The sequence below is a fragment of the Colossoma macropomum genome, unplaced genomic scaffold (assembly GCF_904425465.1).
Source record: "Colossoma macropomum unplaced genomic scaffold, Colossoma_macropomum, whole genome shotgun sequence".
Lineage (NCBI taxonomy): Eukaryota > Metazoa > Chordata > Actinopteri > Characiformes > Serrasalmidae > Colossoma > Colossoma macropomum.
Window position 1 is genome coordinate 18673383 of NW_023494791.1, and position 26299 is coordinate 18699681.

Below are 26299 nucleotides of genomic sequence, written 5' to 3' on the forward strand. Positions count from 1 at the left end.
AATGTAAATGTTGAAGGAGATTTTGAAGGGCATTTCCAAAGGTTTGCTTCAATATACAGAAAAAATTAACTTTAGAAGGTCACGTCATTTGAAGGTTCTTCATGAATAGTGATTTACTAATAACCTTTTTTTGGCATCTTTATTTTTAGCAGAGCTGTGCAGCTAAGATATTATGTAGCTGTTTATTATTTGTGATAGCTGTTGTACAGCTGTGCTGTACCTACAGTCATTAAAATAGCAGAAATTATCTTCATGCTGATAAAACACCTGGGGCAGATTTACTAAGACAGGCACTATTACTGACAATCTCTGTACAATTTGCACTAATAGCGTTGGCCAATTTAGTGGGTTATCTAAGTGGAACTCACATGCAGATGAACACAGGCACAGCTTGGCAATTAACATATGACCAGCACAGCATAAGAGTGTTTGGCTCACATGCTTTTTGTGAAAGCCTGTTTCTATGAGAAAAGAGAAAAATGTTTCTAGTCTTTCTTTGTTTCAGGTTTAAATTTTGACTCATTAGGTCAAAATAATTACTAATTTTCAGAGTCAGAAGAGTGGCTAACTTCCAAGAAAGGATGTGATTTTTTTCAACATCATGTAGTAATTAATTAATTTAATTCATGAGGAGTTCATGGAAATTAAGTATTTTTTTCTTTCTCTCTCTGTTTGAAACACATTGATTTTTGGCAGGAGGGTTATATTGAGTTCCATACTGAGTGCATTTGTAAACTGTGTGATGATGTAAAATTCAGTTTGATTTCACTGAGCACCCTCAGGTTGTTTGAGAACAGTATGATTTTGAGTGCAACCTCTTACCCACATATATAAATCACAGCGCAAAGAGGCCACAAGAATGCAGATGTAAGGAGTAGCTTTAGCAAAGTAGGGGTTGCAGAGTGAAAGATTTCTAGTGTGTTCTTTTAGCAATCATTTGTAAAAGAAAACTATCAGATCATTATTTATTTATTCATTGAAATAATCTCCTCCCAGTATTTGACGCTTTAAGAGGGAAACACTACAAGACATACACAATGAGGCAAAAGCGCAATAAAGCAGTGACCACTCTGTTAGTCTTTTTTACAGGCACTGAAACGCCATTGCACCAGTTTAGAAAATTCAGACAGCTACTTTTTATCACCAAAATGGAGTTTGTGATAGCTGCAAAGCATTAGTAAATCTGTCCCCTTAACTGATAAGGTCTCAAAACAAAGGTTCAGTATCAGTCGCCCTTTCCATATGCTTGCTATGAAAAACAGAGACAATCTTGCTCTGAATTGTTTGTGAGAACAAAGACAGGACAGGCTGTATAACTCACACATGAGTCAGAATTTAACAGAAGGCCAAATTCTGACTCATTGCTTACTGTATGTGACACCTGCAGATTTCTCACAGGCTCTCACATGCAGGCAGACTATTTCTGTGCCTGCCTGTCGCTGGCACTAAGATTACCAGTCGGAACTAAGCGACTGTCTGCTGGCTTACTGACAGTGGCCATTTTTTCGGGCATAAAAAGAAACTTCCACCAAAATGAACAATGAGATTGGATAACAGGGGAGAAAACAGCAAGATGTACTCATAACGCCTTGAAAAGTGGTCTAATTCACAGAGCAAAAATTATTTTTCCATTGAATTGCCTCTACTGTGGTCTAAATTAGTCTGTATAAGATCCAAAGAAAAGGAGCAGCCGTTTTTATTGCCATCTTTTATTGCACTTTGTAAGCAGGTGCTTTATAACTGAGTAGATTTCCTTTTTAGGGAAACTTCTACTGTGCCACATCAACTGAAGCAGGACTGAGACAAACCCATCCAAAATGAATTAGCTACCTTAGGACCAGAGACAGAGGACATTATGCTCATTAACATTTCGAAACAAAATTGAGAAAAATAAAATCGCACATCAGTTTTGCTAAGTGGCAAATAAAACATAAGAGTATCTACAAAAAAGATACACAAGGAAGCAGTTTAAACAGTATCAAAAAACGCAGATGTGTTCCTTTACTATATTCAGCTCATATCCACAGAAAAAAAGGAAGTTCTGATTCTATCACATGCTTTTTTAATAATAATTTCAGAATCATATATATAGATATTATCTTTCTTATCATCACTTGTGTTTTCAAGTTCAAAGAGGGTACCACAGGAATTAGTTTAACAGTCGGCTCCATCAGTGGTTGTCATGGCAACATAGCAGTTAAACTCACCCTCACTCCTAGCATACACACTCGCTCTCTCTCTCTCTCACACACACACACACACACACACTCTCATAAAATATCTTTACTGATGGGGAGCACATCTCTAAAAACTTCCACAAGACCCCTGTTACAAGTAAGTTGGTGCACATTAAAACATCAAAACGTACAGTAAGTAATTACAGTGGAGTCATAGTCCAGAGTGTCCTCCCGGTCCCTGGGAGTCCAGTTTCATGTAGAACATCAGTAGTGTTGAAGATCTGAAGTCCATTATTCTGTCCAGCACTCAAAAAGACAAATCCCAGCACACTTCTTGTGACAGCTCTATGCTCTGCTTCAGTTCCTGTCTTGTCCTATAGAGGTGTGGACAGAGCTCATGTGATGGGTAGCTAGCTCTTCCCCATTTTGGCAATCAGCTCGTCACAGATCTTGGTTAATTCCTCGATTTCTTTGTTCTGTAAAAAACAGAAAATAGTGTGTTTATTGAGTTTTTACACTTGCTCATTTATTATAGGCTGCTGTATCGCTGCATATTAACTTTCTAAGTGGATGAGAGAGAGTTTGTTTCCATCTAAGACTCATTCTAACAAACAGAGGTATACATCTCCAACCTCACAATTCAATTTGATTGCAATTTTTTAGGAAATCAGCACAAGATCTCAAATATTACCACAATTCTATTTGATTAGAATTATTTTAAATAAAAATTGACTTATACTTTTGTTGGATATTATAATAATAGCTAAAATATCATCTTCAAAAAGTACTTTTACAGCCCTGCTAACAAAAATAATGTGTTTCACTTAGGGGAAAAAAGAAATATGTAGAATTAGAGTCAAACCTTCTGATCCAGTGTGCGTTCTAGTGAATCCACCTTCATCTGTTCTTTCCTCAGGCTGGCCTGGTACGCTGCCTGCTCCTGCTTAGATTTGGCACGCACTTGGGCAATTTCTGCATTGGCCCTGCAGGATGCAACAGACAGCCTCACAGTCAGCCGCTGCCACTCCACATTATCCATTTAACAACATTACTCACTGAACTTACTGCATTTACTCCCCAGCAGACAAGGCAAATCAAAATATGCAGAAAGCAGCAATTAAGCACTCAGATTTAACAGTGCACTGCACTTACTTATCCAGTTTCTCCTCAGCATGGATTTTCAGGGCCTGGTAGCGCTGCTCCTCCTTGCGCACCCGAGACAGATATTCCTGTGCACATTTCTTCAGGACCTCTTCATTCTACAGTGGAAAAAATTGATTGGATTAAGAGAGTAGGATTTACATAATGATGACAAAAGTAGCATTCAACCTATAAAGAAAAAGCACACAGCTTATTTTTTCTCAAAAGAGCATATTAATAATAGGAAATAATACACTATATGCCCAACAGTATCCAGACACCCCTTAGTGAGTGAATTCAGCTACTGGACAGGCCCTGTACATTTTTCTGCATAACTTGGTTATCAGATTAACTAGGATGCTGTCAGCTCTCTGTGTGTGAAATGTTATGACTCTGTGTTGAGCTGCTAGCGAGTAATGTGGGGTGAAAGGGGAAGGATGAGAACACGTTGTGAAATTAATTCACATCTCTCCATGACGATGGCAGTGGCAAAATAAAATGGACAATGCGACTGAAGCTTCCTTGATAACAAAGAAAAATGGGGTTAAACTGCACAATATGAAAATAGCATTTGAACACAATAAAAACACTTTTATAAATATAGGACAAAAATTCTGTTGGCTTTCAGTTTTGAAGATTGTATATATACATACATACATACATATATATATATATATATATATGTATATTCCATTTTTCACGTTTTTCAGTTTTTGACATAATTTCGAAATACCTGTTACCCTTTACATTGAGTATAAATTACATGATGAATGGACCAATAGAACTGCCCCAAATTGACTTGGGAAAAACGTCTGGTTCCACTGACTTACATTAACAGTAAAGTAGGTTTTTTCATGCTCCTGTAAAGTTAACATTTTGGAGATACAAGGTTATCTTCTGACAACCGCGATATATATCAACCTGAGGGACCTCAGAATAGCCATAAACCTCCAGAACAGTGGAAGTCCCTGACCTGAATAATGCTCTTGTAGCTGAATGCAAATCCTCACAGCAAAGTGTTGGAACACTAGAATAGTAGGGGCTGTTATTGCAGCAAAGTGAGGATCAAACTCCCAATGAATATCCTTAATTTTGTCATGTAATTGAGGTAATGTTAGCATGGAGGCAAATTCATTGTCTTTTCCAGCCTGCCTAGTTTCAATTAGCCACAACTACATGCTGGAAACTCAATGTTATGAAGCAACTCTAAATAAAGTTGGCTGAAGTTCATCTTTAGGCTGACTGGGATCTTTGGCAACATTCTGTAGACCTTGTCAAACCTTGCAAAAGTTGCTATGAAACAACACTTTTGTGGGAGGGAGCTTGGATACGTAAATTCCATTCACACCTCAGCTGACGCTATCTGGTCTCTAATCCCGTACTGTAGAAATATTAAGCCAATGTTGGTAGACAAGACTGATGTTGGTTTTTGGGTGTATCCACTTTGCATGGATGTGTTGACTAAGTGAGTACTTCACCTTGCGGAAGCCTTCTAAAACGTCTTTCATTTTCTCATAGCGGCGGAACAGATCAGCTAGAGACTTCTCTACTGAGTTGAGGTCTGCCAGAGCCTGGTCCTTCTCCAGAATCAGCTGCTGGATGGTGTGATGGGACAGAGACTTCTCCCTCTGTTCATCCTCTAAGATACACATACACACAGAAACGGGCTGGTAAGACCTTTGAGGAATAAATCTGCTTTTTTGCCATACACCCAGGTACGACACAAAAGCTTCAAAATATAATTAATTATTAAATATCACACATATACATGTATACATATATATCCACACAGTCAAATCTCCTCTGAGTAGCCAAACGGGAGGCTAACAGAAGAGGTGATATTAATGGACTAGGAATATGATAAGCATTAGATCACTAATGATGATCACTAATATTTGATGACGCTCGGTTTAACCACGGGGCTCCTGTAAAGCATGCAGACAAGACACACATTACACAATGGGAAACCAAAGAGACGCAGCATGAGAGGTGAGACCACCACAGAGAATCGACTGACCACGCTTCACTCAAGAGCCTCTTACAGGAAGACCTAAGACATTTTTCCATGTAAAAACTCATGCTCCAACCTGCTTAACCTGAAGTTCCTGAACCTGAACCTCTTTTCTAACATATTTAATACAGTAAGAATTAAATTAATCTAAAGTTGACCATCTTGTTCTCATCTTGATTTAAAAAGACTGCATTTGTAATAAGAGCATAACTTGATATGGTGGCATTTCCTTTCACTTTATATGGACTGTAGATGCAATTAGTAATATTCTGGATTTGGAAAGCTCTGAAGCAGCAACTAAGAAAAGGAAAAAGATGCAGAAAAGAAAGATGAAGGAGACGAGGGTGGACAGAGACACTCTGTCTCCTTGTGTCTGTCAGATATGTGTAGACGCAACACAAACAAACAAAAAGAAGAGTCCTTGTTACTTACCCGGCATGCCTGATAGGTTTATCAGATATTTATGGGCAAAGGAGGGAGCAAAACAGAAAGAAGGGATTGTGTTAAGTCAAGCCAGCAGGGAGGGATACGTGGGAGAAAAGTGTTACAGATACAGAAAAAAATCTTCCTCCTTCCTTCGAGGTGTCACAAGAAAAAAATAAACCAAAAGAACGGATTAAAGTCACTGACAAAGTGTGAGAGCAAATTAATGGAATAAATTAAGAATAAAAAAGAAAAAGCAAAAAAATAGAGTGGATGTTAAGAAGAAAAAGGAAGAAAAGTGAGGTTGAATTAAGTGTGAAATGGAACAACAAGGCCAGAACTGGCAGAACCATGAAACAAGATGTGTTCCAAAGAAGATGTCAAGGGGAGTTAAACTGGAATTAAAGTGAATTTGGGGCTAAAATAAAAGTCGTTTTCCAAAACCTCAACATATGACTGTCTATATGATGGTTTTGGACAAGGATTGTTAAATTTTCAGTTTGTGAAAGTGTTGATGCAGGGGACATATTTCAGTTTCATGAAGTTGTGAATGCAAGACAAGTGGAGATGAACCAAGGTTGGGTTGGGAGCTTGAAAGCTTGAACTTGTAACTGACCATTGGTTGAGTCCAGGAGCACAAGAGGCTTTTCTGTAAATTTAATGAAATAAAGTGCTGCGTGAATGTGTGTACATACTTGGCATGACTCAGGGAAGGGGGTGTAGAATTCTAAACTTGTTTATGTATCGTGTTTGTATAGAAGGAAAGCCAAGCTGCCATATAAACAGAAAACCAAAAAAAGCCCAGCTGTATTTAAAAGCGTTTTTAGGTATTCACTACTCACCGATCATTTGTGCAATTGTCTTTTCATACTCTGCAACGATCCTCCTGCAGGCAAAAAATGAAAGAAGTTGTTAAAGGAAAACCTTTTTACTCTAATTTTTACAATATATCAAACTTACTAATGTAGCAAGGTGTAACAGCATAACTACAAGCAGTGCAATGGCAAATGGGGGCCAGTGACAACCAGGCCTCGTAACATCTTTATTGGACCCCTTATATTTGAACGTATAATTTTACACACCAAAGACTCATTAGCAGTAACCTGCTTGAGACATAGCAATAGAAGTGCAGATACAGTAAATAATCACTGTCCAGAAAAAAATCTCTTCCTCATCATACATTACTACTTCTTTTCCACTTCATTAAGAGTGGACCAATAAAAAATGCTACAAAGTTGCTTGTAGTATAATCTCTATGCCTAAGCTTACATTAAAAGTAAAGAACATTTTTGCCTTCTCCTGTTCATTTTGAAGATACTTGGATTCTTTTTGAACAATGACAAAATACTGGTAGAAGCAGTGGTTGGAAATCTATTGTGTGCTGGGAGAGGCCCAGTGGAGGGCTGGTTTTTGTGCAAAACAGGTTGCCAGCACCGTAAGCAGAAGGATTAGGAATGCTTCCCCTTAGCCTCTTATGCCTTCCTTATCCTGAGACCAATCAGTCTAATGAGGTAAGCCCATGTCTTATCCACACTACCAGGGCACCATCCAGCTGGCCCTCAACCCCTCCCTCAGACTCTAGCCTATGCCTGGCCCAGAGGAAGGGGCTCAAAGGGGTCACAGTTCTGGTATGAGTAACTTGTATCCATCCAATCATGCCAAATGCGTTGTAACTAAAATTGGAGTCTGAGTCACTGCTCCTTCCAGTACAGATCCACAAGTGTCAACTGTCAAAAGTCTGTAATATGTTATTACTGTTTGACATTTTCAAGAGACACATCATCCATTCTCAAAATATACTGTCACGCCTGTTAAATCCTTTGCTATGTCATCTCCTAATGGGCCAGCCTGCAGTACAATTCTCCCTCTGCTTCATTTCCTCTGGTCCCTCTCCTAGCTCTGGCACACCTTACACTTAGGAGATCTTTAATTGGTTTCATCCTCAGGCCTGAGCTTTGAGAAAATGTTGGCGAGAGATAAACAGATTGACAGGTGTGCGAAGGTTGACGTGTCAGCTGTAAGCAGATCACTGAAGCAGTAGGCTACATCATGAAGCATACAACAAAGGCAATATTAAAACATACGCCTGATCCAACGAGATAAAACTTTTTTGACAGCAATACCATAGCATGGAGATCCTGAATCACAAAATTTTGACAATAAAGGCAAAAGAACTGTGTGTGTCAGGTAGTTGAGTGCGGCCTTACTTCATCTCCTGTAGCTCCTGCTGACTCTCCTCATACTTTCTCTGCCACTCCAGCACTTCTTTTTCCTTGGACACAATCTGATGATGAAAGCAACAGCACATCACCCACACAGACATGGAATAGGTGTGCAGTCCTGGGTCATCTGCCAAAGCTAGTCTCTCAAAACTGGTTTCTGATGTCACCCAGTCAGGAAATGCATAGAACTCAAAAAGCAATGTTCACACTTTATCTATATAACTGTTTATTCATCTGTATGGGTCACTGAACTGTAGATTACACATTCACTGTTATGTACCTCTTCTCTAGCTATGCCCAGTGAGTGGTCCAGGTCCCGGGGTAGGTAGGGGCTTTCTGCTTCGCTGTACCCTGTCCGGGAGTATAAGGAGCTTTTGGACACACCACTGTCCACAGGGGAGGCCAGCTCTCTTTGCTGTGTGTGGAAAGATAGGAAAGAACAGAAACTGGGGTTTTTAGTCAACTGTCTGTACCCTCAGTGACGGAAAAAAAGAAACTTCATTCATACACTCATACTAGAGGAATTCGGAACCAAGCCACAAGGCAGCACATCATCTACAGGTTCTACACAGCAAAGCCACAATGCCAATGAGAGCAGGCTCTTCGCTCAGTTTAAAAGCTTCACGCAGTTGGGATGAGGCTTCAGTTTGTGACTGACCAACCACACACAGCTGAGAGGCTGTGATAGGCTGATGATGCCCAAAGCAGGATGGTTGTGAGCAGCTGCTCATCGTGATAGAGCACAGCTGTGATTGGGTCCAGGCCAGGGAGGGAGGGAACTCGAGGAAGGCTCAAACAGTGACCCATGTGTTAGTGACATGCTGGGACCACATTACAGTTAAAAGAGCAGTATGTATTCAGAGATTTTAATAAAGATGATTTGCAGAAAAATGAGCAAATGGTTATGATACCCATCACAAATGTTTTCGGTTTTAAAAGAAGCAGTCCTCTTTAAAGGGCCCATATCATGAAAAACTAAATTTTCCACACCATTTTGAAATAATAATAGAGTTTAATATAGTATGTAAACACTGTTAAACACTGTTACTATGCACAATTCACTCCCCTGTCTATACAGTCTAAAACTAAGAAGCACAAACAGCCCATACTGAATTCACTGTTTTTGTGATGTCATAAAAAAAAACACTTGTACATATATCTGTCTATTCAGCCTATAACAATTTAGCTCCACCCATTCATGCTGTTGTTATAAGGAGTGTTTCAGCTTGGACTGCTTCTGAATACAGGGCAGCCAATTGGGACAGAGACTGTTTCATTCTAAAAGACAAAGAGAGGTTAGAAATGTTCATGTAAAAATGACTAATGACTGTTTTGGCAAATAAAACAACACATATGTTACAAGTGAACCTTGGAGGAAAAAATAAAATACTAGACAAATATATTATATGGGCCCTTTGAAGGAATACTCCAGCATTTTGTCACATCTGAAACATACGATCAATTACCAAAGATTACCAATTTTCCCTGTATGTCAAAAAAACAGGAAAACTCTTGACTCAAAGCACATTCATGATAGAAGCCAAGGGGCAGGTGCAATGGCTTTTGTTATAATTGTGTTTAAATCACAAGTGTTTCTGTGCAGGGAAAGATGTTGAAATCATTGTCATTTGTAATCGACCACATACTTCAGAGGTAGCAGACAGAGATTAGACGAGATACTGGAGTATACCTTTATTGTAATAACTGCAATACTAATTTCATGACACCTCCAGATTAAATCAGCCCAGACATTTCAGTAGCTATGTTTAAAGATCATCAACAATTCACTGTCAGACAGTTTAAATCCATATCAAAAGCCTACATAGCAAAAAGCAATCTAAGGAAACATTCATGATGCACCTACATTCAAGGAGAAATACAAAAATATCAGCACCATATATCACTTTTTCGCAAACAGTGAAAGTAAAAGGAAAACTGTGCCACTTCAATATTTGTCTCTGAGACAAAATTCTCTAGAGCTGGAAAGGAAAACCTGCCACAACATGAATCACCAAGAGGCTCAGCCTTTCTCTGACCTCATCTCTATCCATAGCCCTATATGGACAGGCAATAATGCAGTAATCATGGTGATTTTATAGCTCTTAAACCCACCTGCTGATTGGAGCAGATTACATCATCCTAACAGAGGTGGATTAGGAGATTATTTGATTGAGTTCTGACTTTACAGAGGGCAAGGGGCCCACGACAGGAAGCAAATACACCATGCCTGGGGTGCAGTGTTGAGTCTGGCTATTGCATTTAAAATAATGCCATTATTTTCTGCTCTGTTCTGCTGAAATGCTTTCTGGAGGCCCATCATAATCAGGCGATGGGTTTACACTGCACTAATTTAAAAAAATCATCTCTAAAATCGATAGACTACCCATCTGGACAAACTGGACAAAGTGTTTATGTGAAATGATGAGTAAGTGAGGGGCTTTGTAAACATGGCAGAGTTGACTTTAGAGGTAAAGTTAGGAGATAAGACTGTAATCACACTGTAGTTAAAGCCTTAATCTGGAGCTCATGGGAGAAGCTGTGTAAGCATGAGCGTAGTGCATTGCCTCTTAGAAAAGCTGATCTGATACACTCTTGGAAATAACCAAAAAAGCTCAACTTATAATGGGTGTGGCTTCATTATATATTGAACTTAGTATATTGTATACAGTATACAGTACCCTGCATTTTCATAAATCCTCATCACTAATAGTCTTGATGGAATTTGGTGTCAACATACTACAAGCCTAAGAGCAACTATATGACTGCTAGCTACCACAGTATGGCTAACCACATCAAAGGGCACTAAGGCTTGTGGATGTTTCTGGTCCCTTATTCACACACAGGATGGGGGACTAGATGGTGTACCTGTGCAAACTGGGGTGTTCTTCGACAGAGTTTTAGTTCTGTCTGAGCGGACCTGCCTGCAGACTTCTAGGAAAATAACCACATCATTTTACAGAGTGAGGCACAAAGTAAGAGCAATGGACAGGACAACCCTTTCCTGTTGTATCTGAATAAAATATTCATTATGATATTTATTATGATGTCTGCATAATGTGTCAAAAAGAATGTTAATGTCTTATAGATTTGGAATGTTACATAAAAGTGCAAGTAGATGAATGATGTAATCTTCAGTACCAATGGGAAATGTGCATGTTAGGTCTACTCTAACTAGTGAACAAACTCTTAAACAAACCTTCTAAGAAGGATGGGAAGCATTCTGAAAGGAACACCACAGTTTTTCAACCTAATTTCTGTCTGCTGCATCTGTAGCATCCATTCGATAATCTTGGACAATAATTATCATGCACTTGTCATGAACAGAAAAACCTTTAGCTTAAAATACACTTACACTTAACAGAAGCCACTGGGAAGGTGATTCAGCACATGACCATTGACTTTTATTATTCGTGTGTTTTGAGTCAGTTTTCTGTTCTGTTCTATGTACAGGAAAATTATTGTCCATAGTAATTGACCATATGCTACAGATGTGGCACATTATAATGAGGTTGAAAAAAGAAAAGTATTCCTTTAAGGGCAGTTTAGTTTGTAGACAGACAGAGTGCAAGTGAGTAAAATGAAAGGTTCTCTCTTGATGTGGATTTCCACCAATTTCTTAAAATATCTGCATAATAGAATGATTAAGATGTAAGCAAAGTCATTCAGAGTGGGTTGATGTGAAATACTCCATTCTAGAGAAACTGACCGAGTCAGAATTGTTCAGAGGAACCAGATGTCTGAAGAGTTTGATGCCTCTAAAAGCTACCTCATGGAAATGTATTATGTTAAATGGTCATGAATACAGTGCTGACGCTGTTGACATTGTCATACAATAGATTTACAATGAGGTTTTGGCATAAAGTCTATTTTTCTAAAGCAATTCACAGTGGAGAGGTACATGCAGGGTACTATTTCAGAATGACTGCTGTTCTACCATTTCCAACTTTATATACCAAAATCAGAAGACGTGTAGGTTCACTCATTATTTTGGATAGTAAATAAAATGGCTATATTTACATTGTAGACATCGCAACCCCTAGTTCCTATCACCAGCACTGTGAAGAAACTGGAGTCTGCATGTTTCTCTACAATTTACAGTTTCACAACAAACCCCACTTTGTTTACATCTCAACAACTGAAGTATGCTGACATTTTGAGAAATCAGTGGAATTCCCCTTTAACAGCTTGTTTATTAGCCCAGGAAAGGTGTATAGAGGTTCAACCTACAGGGAAAGGATGAGGGAGGCAACACTATTGGGCTGATTCTAGTTTGGTTGGGTTAGATTTCTCTCAAACGTCTTACTTTAGCCATGGCAGAACCGTTGATATTCCAGCGGCGTGGGCTGGGCTTCTTAAGCCGAGACTGTGGAGCGTGCAAGACAAGAATGTGAGCATGAAGTGGGAATAACACACATGAGGTGTGACCAGTGTGAGGTGTGAACACCGTATATGTGTAAATGATTTGTGATCTGAGAAATCTTTCACCTGAAGCCCACTTATTCATTTCCCAAATGCCATTCCAGTAGTCAATGAGTCAACTCAACAAACCTTACCAGCATGAAGACCAGACAATCAGCAAAACTGATCAGAGCTGAAGTTCATATGACAAAACACTAGTTCATATGATAATACACTATGTCCAGTTCAGACATACAGATGGCCTGTATGCCCATGTTATTCCAGTGTGTTAGTGTCAACTAGTCACAATCGGTATCAGAAATCAGCAACAATGTGACAAGGAATTGAAACAGCAAAGAAAACTAGACTTAACTTTTCTGTTTTAGATTCAGTTTTCAGGACAGATACCGCAGGGGTGAACTGAATGTATTATGATGAGAATATTAACAAACTGAACAACAGAACAGCATCCCAAGTCACATTGATCTTTATATCTATGCATCTCCTATCCAAGCAAACATGCAGGATTGTCAGAAAGCCTTTAGAGAAGAGAAGACACACCTCTCTCTCTCAAGAGGGTGTCGGTTTGGGAGAAAGCAGCACCAATCAGGGAGCAAGGGCTGGGTTATTGATGTCATATGGCAAGAAACCGGGAAGTGAATGTGGATGTTGGGCCACTCCCACAATGTTGAGGTAGTATATGGGTATGCACTCCCACTCACACCAGGGTGCACTTAGAAGAAATCGCCATGCTTCCACACACACACACACACACACACACACACAAACACTCACACTCCTTCTACTACTACAGATGCCAAGTTCACATACATTCTCGCAACACACACTGTCTGCTGGAGCAGCCTGAAGGTATGCACACACACAAACACACACACACACTGGCTCAGTGCAATACCTGAGGGGAAACAGTGGATAGAGAAGGGCTCTGAGAGATGTGTTTGGCTACCTGCAGAGCCTCAATCCTCAGGGCTGCGAGCACCAGCTCCTCCTGGGCCGCAGGGGGAGGAGGAGGAGGGAAGGGAAGGGCCAGGAAAGGGGAGCAACGCGAGGGGCATGGGACGAGGAGGGAGAAGGATTAACTCTCACTGAGTTTAACAGACAAACATGAACAGACAAATACATATACCTTTCAGGTGTCTAAATTATCTCCTCTAGCTCTACAGTTCAAATTAGCTATTCAACTTTTAGCTCTTCTCTTTATTTTTCAATAATAACATTTCTGTATGCTTTGGGGTTGTCGCTCCACCAAATTGGAATCAGATATCCTATAAAACTGTTCTGGTAATTAACCCTTAGAAGCTTTGATTATCACTAATGACAACAAAAGCATAATGAAATTGATATTAATATTTTCAGAAACCAGAAGTGTTTCTAAAAAACAGCTTCTCAGCTGTTTGTAAGTTGAAAGAGAAGCTATTTCATTAAGATTTGAATTTGATGAAAAGCTTTTGTTGTGCATATTGTTTTAATGACCTTTAAATGTTTTAGCCATTGTGTGCCATAAAAACAAACAGAAAAAAGTCATTCTAGCAGATACATTGAAACTACATCATATCCAGACATCCTGACAGAACACAAAGTGGTTGTAATCTACACTACATTCCTAGTTTCACCCTAGCCCTGAAAAATAATACTAAATAATACAGACGCAAAAAAATCCAAAGAAAACAGAAGTCAAAATATATAATAACAAAGAGGAGCAGAGGCACAAACCAAGACAGAAGAAAAGAAAAAAGTGACAAAGCTGAATGAAAACATTCACACAAGTGCACCACAAATCCACACAACCACACATATTAGCAGCAGAAGAGTGAGGGGGGTCATAGTAGAGGGGCTGAGCAGGCAGGACACTTTCTACACACCTGCAGTTTTTGGGCGAAGGCGGTGGGGTTGGTCTCTGCCAGGTCAGGTTCCAGGTAGCTGAGGGGGGCAGTTGACTCACTAAGTCTGTCTAAGAGGGACAGATCAGAGGGTTCCGCGGGGCCCTGGGAAGGGGACTGTGATGGAATTTAAAGTGGGAGAAGGATAGGAGGAGGAGGAAGGTGTGTGGGTGTCAATAAAGCAAAGCAAGCGGTGCTACAACCTCACCACTGGGGCTTCCTGTAACCCCTAAAGTGGGTTTTTATGGTTTTGTTTATTTTCTGTATCATCTTTGGCAAAGATGATATTAGATGATATCACACTGATAATGCTGAATGTAATGCTAAGCCCTGAGCATCAGCGTTGCCATAGGCAGCCAGATAGCCTACAATTTGTCTCCCTCTAGAGGCTGAAATGGACACAGCACTTGAACTAAGAGTAAATCAGACAAGCAGTTCTAGCAACAGCAAAAAAGGACAAGGCGAAAAAAACAACTTTTATGTTCATTTAAAATAATATAATTATGAATATGGTTATATAGTAATAATAAAAACAACATTTGATTACATATGCTGGTTATATTCATTTCATCTTCACGACATGATAGTGGTCATGTGACATGCATGCACACGTGTAAGTCTTGTAGCTCTGCTAGATTGTAATCATTCATACTGACCGCTCCGTCTCGTTCGCTGCTCTGAGCACGACTCTGGGACTGGCTTTCCCTCTTTCGGCTCTTCTCCGAGGTCAGGGACTCGGGGGCTCCACGGGACGGCAGCACAGGAGATTTCCCCTCCGCTGAGATCTGAGCCTCCATCTCCTCAAAACTCCTACAGGCAGAAAAATAATTATTTGGAGGCAACATATTGTTGCTTGTATAAAAGCTTTATAGGATAACATTTTACAGTTAACTGAACTAGATTTTATTCCAAGTAACTTTTAGACTAATTCTATTGGTGCACTCATTTTAAACGTTCACACAGGGTTAAAGGCAGCTTTGGTTTCGAATGAAAAAAAGATTAAAATAATATGTAAAAATGCACAAAGTATGCTTAGATATATTTATGTATAGAACTGTTTTAAACCCAATGGAGGTTCTAAAACTGAGGCAGGTAGTGTGCATGCATCTGTGTTTTTTACCCTGTGCAAGGAGAGTTGGGTCCTGAGTCATGCATACTGGAGCTCTGCTTAGAACTGTCTGTCACTGGATCCAGATTTAGGTACAGAGAGGGTTTCTTCACTGAGAGAGGCTGGAAACAACAGAAGACAACAGATTAACTCACAAATATAAATACATTAACAAAAGCTACATGTAGTACTTATTGAACGATCACTCAAAAGTAATTGTTTTGCTGTATTCTTACAAGTTAAGTGACATGCTTACATGTTAAGCATCATGCTGACAGCTCTGCCATGCTTGTTCGATTCTAAATTCCCTGTCTGAGACAGATACTTACTGGTGTAGAGGTGCCAATCTTCTCCATGTATTCAATCTCGTAGTCTGTAACAACAGGGGAGACATCAGGAACAATATTTCAAACAAGAAAACATGATGGAGTGAGTTTGAACAACTGGCCAGTAATGACGGCATGGAAAAGACTACAGCACTGCACATAATGAAAGCCCTCTCTGCAATGGGCCCATAATGAGCTGTCTGCATAAGCAGGGCAGAGTCACTTTAGAGCATCTGTGAGGCAAGCACAAGCATATAAGCTCACATGCACACAGACAGGCACAGGCACAAAAATATGGACACACACACACACACACACACACACACACACTAGTACACTTGTGACCCAGTTCAGGTTATACAGAGACCGCTCCAGGCGGCAGTCAATGATAAATTTGCCGTCATTTGGCTTTAGCCAAACTGCTTTCATTGGGAAGTTGACATTATTTCAGTGCACTTTTAATATGAAACAAACTGGTACCCTTCCCTCTCACATTAGCCCAAAGCAAAACATGGAATTCAAATACATATGAAAAATGTGTCACTCATATCTCATAATAAGAAACAGGCCTTCAGTTTTTCATATGTGATATACAATTATTGTAGCTGGTTTAAAATGACTGATCTTAAACTTACACCCCACTATATATTCTGTGTTTTGTTGGAAATGTTTGCTTGTTGCTACTTGATACACAGGATCATATGTAATTATCATGAAATACTGAAGAGTAAATGATCCAGTGACCCATTAGTGCAAAATGGGTGAGCACTGGAAGCATGTTAGAAATGATTCTGAATCAAGCTTTCATCTTCTTCCATCCTACAGATGCAGTCTGTAATTTCCCAGCAGCTAACCTATTGCCAAATGGACTCACCATGAATGCCATGTCAAACAGCATATCATCACTGTCCAAACAAAACCATGTATCTCCATTTTTGACGATTTTTATTTTTCTACGTCATTTCAACACACCAGCTGTCCTTTACATTGTGTGAAAATCTCATGATAAATGAACCAATAGAAATGCTCTAAAATCACTTGGAATAAAATCTCTTTACATTGGCTTACATTGAAAGGCAAGAGTGTTTTTGCCTTCTCTGTAAAGTTACTATTTTTGAGATGTCAGTTGTCAGCAATTGAACCACTCCATAGCTCATTAGACCACACCAAAAATGTCTGGAGTCTGACTGAATCTTTGAAGCAAAGCGAAGCGAAAGCTCAGAGAGATGTGGTGATTTTTACTGCATGTGCAGTACAGACTCATTCTCTCTCTGTCTCTGTGTGTGCCAAACTCTCACCATGGCTCTGTGCAGGTAAGTTGCTCTCATTGACGAATGCTGTGAGGTCAGAGGGCTGAGGGAAGTCCTGGACATCAGACGTTAGTTCCGCCTCCACATCATGCCGAGCCGCCCACTTCTGGTTGGTGGAGGAGGCCAGTTTCTCTTCATCAGTGGCGTGGTCCTGCGCGTGATCGGACATTGTGTCAGCCGGGGGGTCCTGTAGGTGATTGTGTGTGTGTGAGATGGTGGGCGAAAGTGGAGAACACACAGGACAACACTGTCATGATATGAGGTGACGGCGAAGGAAAGACACAAATGCCCTTCAGAATGACAAAACAAAGGTTTACCAGTGTGAATGAGAAGTGTGTGTAAGGAAACAAGACCCACCTGCGCAGACGGATCAGTTACAGGGGTCCTTTTTGGAGACCTTTTCACTCTAAACGTATTACTGCAAAGCAAGAAAGACAGAATGAGAAAATGAGAACCGAGGTTCAAGATAATCTTCAAAAATCAATAGAAATCAAAACATACTCTTCTTTCAGGACCTTTGTGGGAAAGTGTTGTGATTTTAGTTGTGCTACATAGTTGATAAGTGAAAATTCAGCTAAATACATACCTGTTGTATTGCTTTTGTAAATGTCACAATTTAGCAGAACCATTTAATATATACAACTTATGAATATTTAGAGTGTTTAAGTCTATCAGTAAACAAAGTTAACAGGGAACAGGAGGGTAGAAATTTGAGAATTTAGGAGCGTTAGTAACTGGACTGGCCAGTATTTCACACAATGGATGCTATTGTTAGTGTGTTATGTGTATATGATGGGGTGCAGTTCCTTGTTTTTTCTTTGTGCTGCATGCTTACTTATATGCTGCCATTTCAGTAATACTGTATATTATATTCTGTTATTTTTTAACATGCTTATCTATTGATGTAAACACTATATATATATAAATATAAGATCAAGGCTTTCAAATTCACCGCCCATTGCCTAGTGATGTCCTTTACTTTTGAATTAGGTTCACTTAATAAAGGTTGTTAGTTGCTGCTCCCATGATGCTACTCAGGACCACATGCTGTTTGTATTGCACATGTCTAATCCATGACCCAGATACAGTTAATGTTGGTCTGCGGTTTACTTCAAATTGCTCACTGACCCGATCAAACAACAGATGTTCAATAATTCTGATCAGCAAAAAGTATCCTTTATCAAAGCATCTCTCTCTTTCTGACACATCAAAGTCTATAAAGTGAGTTAAAATAATAAAAAAGTTAGTGCTTATGTCTGAGTTAAAGTAGAAATAAATAAAGCTCAGAAAGACAAATGAAACCGTACACTAAATAATATTAAAAATGCCGTGTTCAGAAAGCAAATGATGATGTATGTTATCATTACAAATGCTGAATTATTCTGCCATCTCTCTACTTACAACAGACAACAGAGAGAAGAGAAACGACTGGACTTCCTGTGACATGAAGCAACAGGGAGACAAGTGACAGAGAGACCGACACAGGACAAGAAATCATGCACACACACACACTCTCTCGCTCTCTCTCTCACACACACACATGCCTATTGGTGACTTAGAGACACACAAACAAGACAATTGAAAAATATGTCTAAGCAGTACACTAGAGGGCACAACAACACAAAGAGAATAGAGCACACTGTATGCTTCCATTAGACAAGGCAATTACTCCACAGTGAGCTTGGACTTACGATTTAAGTGGCTTTTTCTTGTTTTTGGCTGGTTTATTCTGGTTGTGATCCTCTAGCTCACCAATGTTTTCATTGTCATTTTCATTGTCATTGCTGGAGATTTCAAAAGACGCTGCCTTAGGCGGAGAATTCCCCATCTTATTGGATGGCTTGAAGGGGTCTGTGGAGTCATCAAAAGAGTCTGGGTCAAAGCTGTAGCTTTCCCTGGTTTGAGTAGGGGAGTTGGGGATACCTTTGCCCGATGAGAAGGGATTAAAATTAGGGTCGTCCCATTTGCTGGCATCAAAGTTGTACGATACTGTGGGAATTGACATGTCTTCATTGTCATTTGAATGTATTGCAGCAGGGGCATTGTCTAACTGCTCTGTTTGTGGTGGGGGGGCTTTCTTAATCCCCAGCTTTGGCTTTCTGAGGGGCATTTTGGCCCCTGGCTTTTTGCCTAGCTTCTTCGGAGGGAGAGGGGCGTTCTGTGGCGTCTCTCCACTCTCTTCGGAGTAATCGAACTCTAGTCTAATGGGCTGCCGCTTGGTGATTGGCTGCTCCTCAATGTTGAGGGTTTGCTCTATGGGGGGTGCCGTGGGAGCAGAAGTAGGGTGCTCCTCAGCTGGCACAGGGGGGCTTCTTGGGGGCTCTGGGACAGGAGCAAAGTCAGTTTTCCTACCCAAGACAGGAGAGTTAGCAATCTTACTGCCACCTGTGCGGAAAGGGTCGATGTTCTCAAAGTTGTCCGGGTCCCATTTGTAGCTGCCACTGGGAGGGATAGGTGAATCCTCGTCCGGGATGGATGGAGGCTTTTCCTGGGGCTCTGTGGTCACTAGCGCTGGAGCAGGGCTGTTCTCTTCAGCTACAGGTGGTGGGCTCTCAACTCTAGGCTTGATCCTGCTCCTCCTGAGAGTGCCTGCAGGGCTGGGGCTGGGTGAGGTTGCAGGATGCTCCTGTTCGTCCTGGGTCTGTGGAGAGCTTTCTACAAGGGGCTGCCCCTTCTTCTTCACCTCTGGTGTGCTGCTGGAGGAGCCGGTTCTGGAAGTTGTACTCTCAGGGTTGGAGTTCTGCCTGGATAAAGGTTTCTTCTTCAGAGAGCCGGGCCGAGGCTTTTTAACCCTGCGAAGGGTCCCCGGGGCACTCTCTGTGCCTATGCTGAAAGATTCTGCCCGGTGGTGGATTGATTTATCAGCGGCACCCCCTGCGGGCCTATCTCCGGGGCTGCAGCTGTCTAACTCCCCTGACTGGAGGCTGAGTGAGCGGGTTAAAGGTGTACGACTCTGTTGGCCAGAGGGGTCCGAACCAAAAGACGATGCAGAGAAGGACTCAACGGCGAGTATGTTGTCAAGGTTGTAGGTGCCACTGCTGGCTATGGGCTTGTCCTCGTCAAAGACAGTGGAGGCGGAGCGACTGGGAGCACGGAGAGGAGGATCGAGCTCATCACTGGCAGAAGCATCTGCTGTAGAGACTGAGCCAGGACAGGAGTCTGGAAAATAAGAGGATAAAAGACAGTGATTTTAAAGAATATGTGTCTACAGCAAACACTGAGGTTTGTGCTGACTAACATAAATAAATATAACATAAATAAATAAATTTGAAATTGTTTTGATTGACCCATTTTGACTGGAATGTAGACCACCTTTACTTTTTTCAATTTGCCTTCTGTATTTGACTTAATGCACCCAGTATTCTTTTGTACTGAAGACACAGGCTCAGCATAGTATTCAAAGCATTTGCTTAAACTTCACAGTAAATTTTACATAGCACTTTTCATTTCAGTTACAAAATCTCAACATGCTTTACACAGGAAGATAAGCAAAACATTACATTTCAAATGAAATCACAGCAAAATAACAAGCTATAGAAGAGAAGAGACACAACACACAAGGCCTGAACAGATGTGTTTTTAATTTTGGATTTAAAAACATTTAACAAAAAACAAAAGTGTTGTTACATATTTTATATGTGAGTCATAAATAAAACAGAAAAGATTTATGTCTGCAGTTGGTTGCATACTCATGTAAATGTTCATGTAAATAAGTATTTGTAACTACATTTCCAATTAGATTTTAAGTATCTGACTCTTTTCTAGAACCTCATAACTACAGTATATGAATCTGGATTCTCTCTCTGTGCGTGTGTGTGTGTATATATGCCTGTCTGTCCTGCTGTGATAAGGGATGAAGATGACATAGACCTTCATTGTCTGCACCGAAATGACACTGATTAATGAGACCGCATTCATTAACAATAATGTTTTCCTTCTATTTAGACCTCAGGAATAAAAGCCATGATAAAATTCTAATTTTCTTGCATTTAATTTGCTGATCTTAGAAACAAAGTTGTTAATAGTCTCTCTTTGAAGACGTGGCTTCTCTCACTTATAATGTGTGGGTTATTCACAATCTCCACTAGAGGGCCCTAGTAAACAACTTCATTGTCTGCAAAACAAAGACCTATTAAGAGACCCATTAAAAGACCCATTTATTCACAAAAATAAGAACCAATTTCCTAAACAGTGTAGCCATTGGTACCTGTTTCAGCATTTTATCTGTGATTAGCTGTCAAATGACTATAGTTACTACAGATAATGTACAATGGGCCTTAAAGTGTTTGATAGTAATTTTGTTTCATTTAATGGACCGATTCCTCCCTGGCACTTTTCTGACTCTTCGTTGTTGTCTGCGCCTTTGTTTTGTCTGTAATTCTATCATTGTCATTTGCTTAACCTGTATTACATTATATTTTATATGCATACACGCATTTTCATTTGCCATTACATGTGTTCGATTCCAAGCCATGTTTTAATTTTAAAACTTAATTTTTCCAGGTCACTGTGTTACCTCTTATGTTTGATTGTTCCTGTTTTGACCTGTTTGTTTCTCATTTTTCTTTATTATGGTTTCATCTGTGAAAAGCTTGTCTGCCTGTGTGACGACTCTTGCTGGCTGTTAAAGCGATGTCCCTTGAAATGCTGTCCATAAAGAGACTTTGCATTTACTTCCAACTGCCTTGCATTTGTTACATGGACCAGACAATTGCTGTAGAATGGTCATTTAAAACATGCACATGTTATAAGTAGACCACCAACCAATAGGTAAGACAGTGGGGATAATAAACAGATTAGGAAGACAAAGGAAATTGTTACGAATTTGAATTAATTCAGGGTGAACAGACTTTATTCATGCACTCCAACAAACATAAGGGTGCATTTGAATTTCTATTGGTTTTAATAGATTTGTATTTTGGGTAGCTGTAATTTGTGGTGGTGTCGACCAGCACTTACCTGTGTCTAAGGAGGGCAAAGGCTGTGTGTTGGGCTCTGGTTGTTCGACGGGGGGCACTGGAGGGGCTGCAGTCTTCACAGGGGTGGTGGATTCAGGGGTTTCAAATGCACCGTCGGAGTCTGAGCTCCTAACAAGAAGAGAATCAGAGGCAAAAGCATGGAAGGAATCAGTTACATTGTGTCTATGTCACTTAAATATGTGTGACAGACAAAATCCACCATTATGTCACGACTACAGCATGATACGTATCAGACTCAGGAAGCAGTACAGCATTCAAAAATTAGGACTCACACTGCAAACAAAGAAAAGAACATATGCCAGACCAACACAGCTTGTCCAAATGAGTAAATCATATGTGCAATTTCCTACAGACATGAAATTCTATTTATAAGCTTTTATTTATAAGTCCATCACATTGGAGAGAAATTAGAATCGATGTAATGACCCATTCATTCATGATGCATACTTCTCAGCATGTTTCTTTTTGTCTGTCCCTGGAGGTTTGGCTAAAGCTGGAAAAAGAGCTGAATCTGCAGCAGGGAGACGGACAGTGCTGCAGCTTAGACGTGCATCCAGCCCTGCTTCTCCCTGCCTTATCTATAACCACCTTCACACGAAAAAAAACCCATTGACCATTCAGTACGTTTTAAAATAGCTGCTGGATTTGCAGTGTAAATAAAGACAATACCAGATGCATTTCTAATGTAGCCAGTGCCTGCAACATGCATGGGCCAAAGACAGGCACACTATCTGACCAGACCACAAAGCATACAATGCATACACAGGTGCATATAATAAACATATAAGCTATTACACATGCACAAACTCCATCTGTCCAAATACAATCAGCAAAAACCATTGTTGGCAAGTAGCCCTTCCCAGACTTGCAGACCCACCCATCTCTCTGTACATAAGCGCCTGTCCACTTCATTTCTGTACTCGCCAGTGGTTCTCACCTCTGTCTGGCTGGCCCATTTGCAGCCTGGATCATGTAGTCATGTTTGGAGCTCCAGGTGAGGCGCTGGAGGAGCCCGATAGTGGGGTCGCCCCCATCCTCTGTCCCCAAACCCCCTAGCAGCGTGTCCCAGCCCCATCGAGCCCATTGTAGTGGAGACAGAGCCTGCCACGTACTCACCGCCATCACTGCCACCGGCCCCACACTCGCACACACACACACACACACACAGACACCCTCTGCCAGCTTATCTCCTCTCCTCTGCACTGCTCTGCTCAATTCTGTTGTCCTTTCTCCTGTTCCAACCCCTCACACTGCCTTTTCCTTACGATCTCCTGCCTCCTTGCCTTCTCTTACTGTAGCTTCCTCTCCGGCTGATGGTGGGCTTTTTCAACAGAGGCTCGTTGCAGAATAATCACCACCTGCAGACTCGCTGCCTCCCTCTCTCGCATACTCTCTACCTCCCTCTGCCTTCCTCTCTCTCTCTCTCTGACACTCTCCCAGCCTCCACTCTCTCTCTCATGCTGAGCAGTGAGGCACAGTTCTATTCGCCTTAGTGTAAAAATACACACATTTATAGAAGGCGTAGAAACACATTCTCTGTCTAAGAATCTAATGTTTTCTCTCTTTATTTCAGTGCTACATTATCCTTCTGAAAATCTCAGCTCACCCTCTCTTGCTGCACTGAATACTAATAAACGTATTGATGTTCTGGCTGAAGTGCAGAGAACACACCCAGAGATTCTGCTACATAAACCTAAAATCCCACCAACACACACAGCACCCGCTGTTAAAATGAATTACTGATCTATTATACGTGTTCTGACCGCAGGACAATAATTTCAATGTGTTTTATTGCACCCACTAACTCAGAATTTGCTATTCTGTATAATTTGCTTCACGTGTGTTACAAATAGAGATTTACTAATATGGGAATTGTGCTGATGACCATACTGTAAAACATATGTCTGCTGATGGCGATACTGATGCATACGCATAAACATTCATTAAAGGTAGAAATTGGGATACACACACACGCAACAGTTCCTCCACTGGCAAGATGAAGTTCATCAGTCTGGTAGGATTGCAAAAGTTCTTCTTTTGAATAACAACAACATCGTCAAATGTCAGTCCAATGCTGATATTTATTTAAGCAATTACCTGCCAATACCGACAGAATTCTGTAATCACTGTGCATCACTATTTATACTTGTAGTGATGCAGGTGCAGTTTTGCACAGGTTTCATAATCATACTTACGAGAAAACCTTAGCTTAAGCAAATGTAACCAGAATTGCTTTTTTACTAAGTTACTCCAGTGTTTAACCCCTTAAAATCCAAGCCTTACTAAGGCTCATTATTCAGTAACTACTGGGACTTGCAAACTGGCTGAGCTATTCTTTGTTATAGAAGTGTGTAATAAAACTTTGGGCCTGCTAGTAGGCCTTGGCCATTTAAGGGGTTAAAAGTTGGATTAAACGTCATAAGATTAGCTTTAATAAGACATTCTCTCATGTCTGTCTCATCTTAAGATCTGTACTTTTGGGAGTACTGGGGATACTATGGTAGGTACAAAGCAATGTATTTGCAGTAATGTAATTACTTTGTCTTGTAACAAAGCAGTGTAACACATTACAGCTTAAATTCTTGTAAATAATTACTAACATGATAGGAATATCATTATCTTCATTGAAACATAAATTTCATGTACATATTGTTTGTGTCTTGTGCATAATTTGTGTGTGGACATACCACCTGCGACAGCAAAAGCATAGTTGGTTGTCTTTTTTAGAACAAAGACAAGGATAGTAACATGCCTTTTAAATTATGTTTGTATTCTATGATCAGCTTAAAAAAGTACAGAAAAGGGAAGAATTTCCCTTTTTAAGTTTTTTTTCTTGTACTTTCCAATTGGTAGCAACTGCCACAAGGCTTCTTTTACAGGTGAGTTTCAAATCCACCAGTTTTCTGTTCCTTTCTAAGAACAGCAAAATTTGGTAAATTACACATGCAGCAAATACATATCAGGCTGAAAATGCTGAAGTATTTCTTTAATCTACAGTGATCTGCATGGACCTCTGTCATACAACAAACAATGAAACAGTGAGTGTTCAACCAAATCAGAGCAACAAAGAAAAAAAAAACTGCAAAATACACAGATGACTACAGAATTAGAAGTGTCCATGGTTAAATTAGTCCTGCATGGTAATAGCACAATGGAGCAGTGAGCTGTGTTAACAGCAGACAGCTCTCTGCCCCCCTGCTGGACTCACCAGAACACAGTGCTGCCCCCTAGGCAGAACTACACAGGCTAACTGAGGAGAAGAGCAAGTCTATTGATTCGGCTCATGCCAAGGGCTCTCACACGCACTCAGTGCCACAAGACCACATGCTGTGTACGCTTTGTCTGTGTGAAATAAGCCACAGGGGATTTAGCAACATCTGTGTCCACTTACAATACACATGGGTTAAAGAGGGATTCTAACAGTGAGATGCCAGACCATTAAAGGTAGAAATCAATGGGTGGAACTGAGAGAATTAGACGGGATGGAAAAGAGAGGGGTAATAATCACAGCGTATTATCCCTCTGGGCAGGTTAATGCCAAAGCCAGAGAGGGGTGAAAACCACTTCATCCTTAGGGAGAGAAAACCTGCAAGATGGTATGATGTCAGGACGACAGAAGAGCATGTTTGCTGGGATCCTGTATCTAGTAAAGCAAAGACGCAGTTAAACAGAGAATTATGTTTTCTTTAAACGTGTTCTGTGGCAGTGGGCATCTGATATCTTTTTATTAAATATCACTATGGTGTTTATGCATTCAGGTCTTAGTCGATCTAAATAAAATGAATAATGTCTTAATGATGTAATTAATAATTTATTTGCAGCAGTTAGCGCTTCATATATTGAATGTTTTTAAATATTCTATGAAATACTGCACATTTTTGTTGCTGTCCAAAAAGACATGTATATCCAAACTGGCAAGTTTTTTTTTTACTTTACCAAGGTTTATTACTTTTAATATGAGTTAAGGTAAAGAGATTTCACTCAAAGCAATTTTGAATACATTTCTATGGGTCCATTTATCAGGAAAGTTTCACACAATGTAATGAAAAATGTGCTCAAAGAATGCAAACAAATAAGAAATTAAAAAATGGAGATTTTTGTTTGTTTGTTTGTTTTTGTTGATTTGGGGACTTTGTATGGTTAAAAAGCTTAGAATATATTTAATTTTAATGATTCAATAACAGGAAAAATACAAATGATATGAAAAGCTCTTCTGTGAGACATAATCACAATAAATCTAAATAGAAAAGTTAAAATGTAAACCCATACAAGTGTGTTTTTATGTATTCATGTTAAGAACAAAT

The 26299-nt window shown here is 40.1% G+C and overlaps 1 protein-coding gene across 8 annotated transcripts in view; it reads right to left on the minus strand.

Moving 5' to 3' along the window:
• Window positions 1-1693: 1693 nt before the first annotated feature.
• The window catches only part of tacc2 (transforming, acidic coiled-coil containing protein 2), a 51826-nt gene continuing 27220 nt past the window's right edge, over window positions 1694-26299 (minus strand). Inside the window, exons 4-22 of one of the 8 annotated variants that reach the window (XM_036574239.1) lie at window positions 21976-22103; window positions 18708-20175; window positions 17374-17434; window positions 17005-17203; window positions 15710-15753; window positions 15393-15502; window positions 14929-15082; window positions 14255-14389; window positions 13288-13380; window positions 12277-12336; window positions 10839-10904; window positions 8254-8388; window positions 7959-8035; window positions 6594-6637; window positions 5761-5769; window positions 4796-4956; window positions 3330-3436; window positions 3040-3160; window positions 1694-2653 (exon numbers count right to left, since the gene is read on the minus strand). In XM_036574239.1, the coding sequence (XP_036430132.1) occupies window positions 2588-2653; window positions 3040-3160; window positions 3330-3436; window positions 4796-4956; window positions 5761-5769; window positions 6594-6637; window positions 7959-8035; window positions 8254-8388; window positions 10839-10904; window positions 12277-12336; window positions 13288-13380; window positions 14255-14389; window positions 14929-15082; window positions 15393-15502; window positions 15710-15753; window positions 17005-17203; window positions 17374-17434; window positions 18708-20175; window positions 21976-22103 (3238 nt within the window). In that variant the 3' untranslated portion in view covers window positions 1694-2587. Of the gene's footprint in view, window positions 2654-3039; window positions 3161-3329; window positions 3437-4795; window positions 4957-5760; window positions 5770-6593; window positions 6638-7958; window positions 8036-8253; window positions 8389-10838; window positions 10905-12276; window positions 12337-13287; window positions 13381-14254; window positions 14390-14928; window positions 15083-15392; window positions 15503-15709; window positions 15754-17004; window positions 17264-17373; window positions 17435-18707; window positions 20176-21975; window positions 22104-26299 lie in introns of all 8 variants that reach the window. The other 7 variants (XM_036574237.1, XM_036574240.1, XM_036574238.1 and 4 more) reach the window with 7 other exon arrangements.